Genomic DNA, 6,341 nt, shown 5'->3' with positions numbered 1-6,341 from the left:
TCAAGTTGCTAGTTGTTGAATGGTAAGCTAACGCTAGCTTACATAGCTTACACACTACTTTATCTGTAGGCTCAACAAGTTTACAATCAACTGCCCAAAATCCAAAATATTTCCAGTCATCACTCTTTAGATTTTTGGGGGTTACAATCACTTTCTCTGCTGCGGTCAAGCAGGGTTCTGCACTTTCTGCCATCTTCCACCAAGTCAACTCTCAGCAGTGAGGCAACTTGTTGAGCCTACAGCTAAAGTAGTGTGTAAGCTAGAGTTAGGTTACCATTCAACAACTAGCAACTTGAGGCTACATCTCCAAAATGTGGAGATGTAGCCTCAAGTTGCTAGTTGTTGAATGGTAAGCTAACTCTAGCTTACATAGCTTATACACTACTTTAGCTGTAGGCTCAACAAGTTTACCATCAACTGACCAAAATCCGAAATATTTAGATGTTAGGGGGTTACAATCACTTTCTCTGCTGCGGTCAAGCTGGATTCTGCACTTTCTGCATCTCGCAAGTCAACTGTCAGCAGTGACTCTGCCAGACAGTGCGACTCCTGTGACCTGTCCCTGATCTCAGGCGCGCGCCCACCCGCAAAGCAGACAGTGCTGCCGCTGTTTTTTTGGTTTTTTTTTACATTCGAATATTAATTTTTACATTCGAAATTCTATTTTTAACAACTAAAAATAAAAATATATATTCGAATTTAGAATATTCGTTGACAGCCCTACAGACAAGAAGGCTAATTAATCTCCATTCCTTCCTGGCTTTGGAGTTGGGGCACCATTTGTAGTTCAGGTGTTTGAACAGGAAGGACCGTTTCAGGGGTAAATGAGCAACCGCTAGGCCATGCCAGCATCCCCAGCTCCCAGCTGCTGATATTACAGGCATAGGGAAGTACTTCCTGAGTCAGGACACAACCATGTTTTAAGCACGACCCCTCTGACTTACATACATACTGTTCTGAAACTCAACCTTGAGATCATTTGGGGTGTTCCTGTTAGACCTGATATTACGTCAATGAGCTACATTAGCCTATTTCCTTTCAGGCTGGTTGGAAGCTGTTGGGTAATTCTCTCACTATGCCCATATGTGTTCTAACTATTAGTTCAGCATTCCAGCTTTCAGTCACCTGCTCTCTGGTTGCTTGTGAACAACACAAAGATACATTCCATTGGACAACAGATCTGCAAACATTAATGTGACCGATATAGCATTAAAGAGTACTAGCCTAATCCAAGAAAACAAGTTTGGGAATCAGTGACTAAAACAATTTAACATTTACATGAAAACCCTTAAATAACATGGATCTATACAAAAGCTTCTGAGATCCTTATCTTAGAAATGACAAATGACAAAATGTATTCGCTCACTAATACCTGAAAGATAACCTATTAGGCCTTATGGTTAAACCATCTTGTCCTCCCTACGTATTTGCGAGTCGAAGAAATGTTCTCACCATACAAAACACACACCTCAAAACAACCAACCTCAGCAATCAGACCCTGCCAGAGAGCGTAAGCTGAAGTCACTTTCTGGTGACGTTCATGTGAAAGTCTAACAACAATTGACAAAGAACGCATTTTTCACTATAATGTGACAAACTGTGTACTTGTGTTTGATGGGTTCTTTGTATTTGCAGACTCCTCTACAGTTCTTTTATTAATGGACTATCGTGGGCGGAAAACCAGCAGCCCCGATGCTCAGTGTGGTGGACCCTTTGCAGAGACGCCGATTTGAAGAGTGACAAACAGGCCTCTGCCCAGGATGTGGCCTATCTGAAACAATGCACCAAAACATGACCCGTCACACCACACACACACTCTCTCTCTCTCACACACACACACGCCCCTAACTAAGCCATACCCAAAACCACAGGCCTAGACACCACTCTTCCACCTACTAATCTAAGGCACCCTCACGCCTCCTTCACAGCCCACCACAAATGCAACTGGGAAACGAGACACTCAAATACAAAACAACAACCAAAGATAAGACGTCTGAGCGGCCCTCGTGGTATCCTTTTCAGATCTAACTTTGAGTCTAATCTTTTGGAACTTTTGCGCTTACTCGTGATTTTCAACATGGCTTTTAATTGAGTTGCTTTTCAAACCATCTCCCCTGTAGTTTAAACATGCAGACATGTATGCAGCTCTGAACGTTAACAAGAGCCCCTCAGCATGCCCATTGGGGTGTAACAGGACCAAACCGTGGCCGTAACCCCCAACAACGAGCAGACTGTTTGGGCTAATCGCTGGCCATCCCTGGAGGTGGGCATTAATTTGCCAAAGAGCTCAGATAAAAGCCCATTATCTGCATTATCAGATGCCTTCTGTCTACTGCCTTCAGCTGTGTGTGTGACTTCACAGCACCTCACTCCGAAGCCCTACTGAATAATTATCCTTCTTCTCTCGTGATACGACCTGCTGGGATGGGACAAACTGTACATTAGAGCCCTGAAGTGCAATGAAAACAGCAGCACATGGAAGGCTGTACAGAGAGACTCGCTTTACTTGAGATCATACAGGCTGCCCTGTTCTGCGTAACTGTCAGGAATGTAACATCTAAAAGCACTGCTCCATTATGTCAATGAGATTTTCCAGCCAGTAAACACTAGACACCTAATGCATTTAGGTTACAAGAAAGATAATGTGGGCACCATCTCATTTCCATCCATGCAAAGGAGCTTAACCTCACCGACAAAACTGCCCTTTAATGCAATATGCTAATTCAGTAAATAATTAACCTTCTGCTTTACACTGTAAACACACAAAAAAATACACAGAAATATGTAACTGACCCCTACCCTTATAAGTGTGTGCCAGCGGTCGCTGGTGACAGTCGGGCAGTGGTCACCACAATTCTTACTCATTTCAAATTCTTGGCCGGATGATGGGTGCACCAGTGGAATTCATGTTGCCACCCCCGAGTCGCGCCACTGTAAACACCATGTCCTCAGGGTATGCTGTGCCTGGGATCAGCTGGCATGTTAGAGTGTGTGTGTGTGTGGGGGGGCATGTAACTGTATACATTCCCTATCCATTGAACTATCCTATCCAACCACTAATAAAATCATCTAAACACATTCAGTATACATCTAGGGTAAATCGAGAGAGAGAGAGAGAGCGCGAGTCGAACATAAGCCACCCCTCTATTTAAAATACACAAACATGCAGATTTGTAATTAAAGGCTTGACTAAATATACTTAAAAAAAAAGACTGGGACAAGATAATTTAAGGTTTTATATGTTTATCCTTTTCGCAGTTTCAAAATGCACGCACAGTATTTGGTCAGAACAAGAGTGTCTTCTCTTATCAATACAAACTGAATAACCCCATTGTAACACATCCACAACCCAGCTACAGTAGCTTACATCGATTTTGAACCAGTACAGGGAATAGTCAATAAGTTCTGATATTAAAATTTTTAACTTCAATTAAGCCTACTTCACTACAAAGATGTAGATCCAAAGTAAGATCCACTGTAAGATCCAAAGATACACATAAACACAATAAAAAACACAGTGATCTTACCTTTCCTCCAAAACATAAGATGTTCAAATTGAATGCCCTTGCAACTTAAAGCCACAGTGCTTCATGGCTTTAGCCCTTCACACCGGTTTGCTGCATTAGCAGCAGTTCTAAACTGAGAAACCACAAAAGTTCCACCTCTTGCCTTAGCAAACAGAGCCAGAGGTATGGTAGCATGCATCTTCTTGCACACAGAAGCTGTCCACCTACAGAAATAGCACTACACACAAGCTCATCTTTTCGGAGATAGTTCTGGACCCGAGAATTTGTGAAATGATTTCACACTTCTCAAACATTGTTTGGTCAACAATTCAAAAGACATCATGTTTATGGTGATAAAAAGCTGACACTCTGACATCTCGGAAAGGAAGGAAAAGGAAATGGCTATAACCACCAGCTGCTCCCACTACCATTTAGACCTAGAGACCAAACATGGACTGTTCCCATAGCTGAACATATCGCAGTCACAAAGAGGAGATTCGGATTCAACATATAATGTAACCAATATCCCTGATGTCAAAAGGCAGTGCAATCCCCTGTCAAACAGCAACCTCCTCCGAACACACTGTCCACAGGAGACACCGTTATTACCCCTGACAACAGTAATCATTTGAAAAGGCCACTGTTGCATGACGATCAAAGGTACAGCACTGGAGGGGTGTCTAAGACCTACTGCATTTTTGCATGGCTTTTTGTGCCATTCTCAGCTGATATCCAACACCTGTTTTCCTCTGGTTTATTTTACTGAGATGAGCCAACATTTATTGGTAGAACAGCTTTTCTGTACACAGACATTTCCTCCACACATCCACCCTGTCTTTTGAAGGCCCTGGCCTCAAAAACGATTCCAAAGTACTAACCAAGAAAACAAATAAAAACTCCACACACTACTTAGGTTAAATACATTTCTACATCAAAGTATGAGGTATAGTCACAGGCTGTAAGAAACATCTCAAGAATCTCAACACTCAACGAATCAGCAGCAAATATCAACAGCTTGTGAAATTGCAGGTTGTTGTGTGAATGTGTGTAAAGCCTCTGCCTGCAATTTAGGCTGAACATGGGAGGCTTGTGCAAAGTTCTCTGAAGTGCAGCTTTATAACCATCTCTTACCAGTAACACAATTAGGCCAGTCGGAGGAGTGCATCAAGTGGGAGTTTAGTTCAACAAGGATTTGCTGTGTGCTACAAAACAACACAGTGGGGGGAAGGGGGTGCCTGAATGGCACAACTGAACAGACTTGCAGAGGAATTTCCTTATGCCGACTTAACCCCTGTGGCATGGGAGGTCACGGGCAACCAAACAGGACACATGTAAACACTGAAACCGCATACATATAACTGTACCACAGATGGATTGGCTTCTGTAGGTCGGTGAGGTAAAAATGTAATGACTTTACTCAGATGTGTCTATCGTTGAAGAGAAAGCCTCTAGCCTAAGTTTCTGACGTTCTTTCACAACAGCGCATACCTTCTCGACCAAGAGAACAGAATAAAAACAGGTAATAGCGCAGCATTCCATTGGTTTTTGTAGAGTTCTGTGAAGCAGTGCATGCCCTGTACATAATACAAAAAACGTATTGCACGGAACAGAAGTTCTGTAAAATTAGGAGTGGTATTTTTAATGCAAATAACCACAGAGGCTTATTCAGTTTTAAGACAGAATGCGATTAACGTTAGACAAGACGGCCCACTGTCTAGACATCGTGCTGGGACACCGATGTGGTATGTTAGCTGGTTTAGCTTGGAGAGAAAATAAAATAATCAAAATTATCACAGTGAGACGATAACTCCTCGATTTCCGTCCTACCAATAAAACTGAAGTTCAAATTGACATTCCTGTAATAAATTGCTTCGCTTGACAAGAAAAACTAAATGCAACACTGACAGCTGCGGGGTTAGACGACTAGAGCTAACAACTTTACTGGTTGATTGAACAACTTCGCCTGTAAACACTTTTGCGAAGCAAGCTAGCTAACGTTATTGTGGGATAGTCTCATCTGAGGTATTTTCCCTGTAAACTCTAGTGGGTTTGAATGACATAGCAAAGTTGCCAGGACGATTTACTTATAAAAGCTAACGTAAGTTATAATGGCTCGATTCTTTCATGAGTCTAAAGTCGAATGTTAACGTTACAGGGATTTTAATTATTTTAAACAACGTCCATGCTAAAATTATAGCTAACAGTTAATTACTCTAGCTAAAGAGACAACGAGCTACTTATCCACATAAATTATTGTTAACAACCGATATCCAAATTACTTGTCTTTTGTCTTGGAAATGTCAGACATAAACTAACGTTACATGCAGTCACCAAAACAATGAATCTGATACAGATACATAACTTCTGAAACACCAATACGGTTGTTGAATCAGTTTCATTTGTTTTAGCAATCATATTCTGGTACTATACTGTCCCAACGTAAACGGTAACGTAACGTTTAGCTAGTGAAGTCGCTAAACACCTCGTCTACCTAGCGAGAAAACAGTCGAGTTAATGTTAACGATTGCTAGTTAGCTGCAGGTACATTAGCCTTCCATAAACACTGTGATGGCAAACAATTGAATTTTTAAAAAGGACTAAAGGACACATCTCTACAGCCATTCATGCAAAATACCAGTGTTCGTGACATTTGCATATTGCCAGTAGGTTCTAATGCAATGCCACGCGAGCTCATAAACCCAGAAAGACACAATTTAACACCGAACCATTTAATTAGCCAGCTACCGACATGCTAGCGACACTTAGCAACTCTGCTAATGTCGGATAGCCGTTTCCCGAGGAAAAAACAACGAAACAGTTGTTTTTAAATGATGT

General features: G+C 41.7%; 1 protein-coding gene across 1 annotated transcript in view; it reads right to left on the bottom strand.

Annotated features, from left to right (window-relative positions):
* Positions 1 to 3,436: 3,436 nt before the first annotated feature.
* The window catches only part of LOC105903217 (uncharacterized protein C2orf42), a 16,493-nt gene continuing 13,588 nt past the window's right edge, over positions 3,437 to 6,341 (bottom strand). Inside the window, exons 9-10 of the mRNA XM_042709423.1 lie at positions 3,670 to 3,730; positions 3,437 to 3,475 (exon numbers count right to left, since the gene is read on the bottom strand). Of these exons, the coding sequence (XP_042565357.1) occupies positions 3,437 to 3,475; positions 3,670 to 3,730 (100 nt within the window). The remainder of the gene's footprint in view (positions 3,476 to 3,669; positions 3,731 to 6,341) is intronic.

This window comes from Clupea harengus, chromosome 12 (assembly GCF_900700415.2).
Source record: "Clupea harengus chromosome 12, Ch_v2.0.2, whole genome shotgun sequence".
Taxonomy (NCBI): domain Eukaryota; kingdom Metazoa; phylum Chordata; class Actinopteri; order Clupeiformes; family Clupeidae; genus Clupea; species Clupea harengus.
Note: the sequence above shows the minus strand (reverse complement) of the source record. Positions and strands in the feature narration are given on the sequence as shown.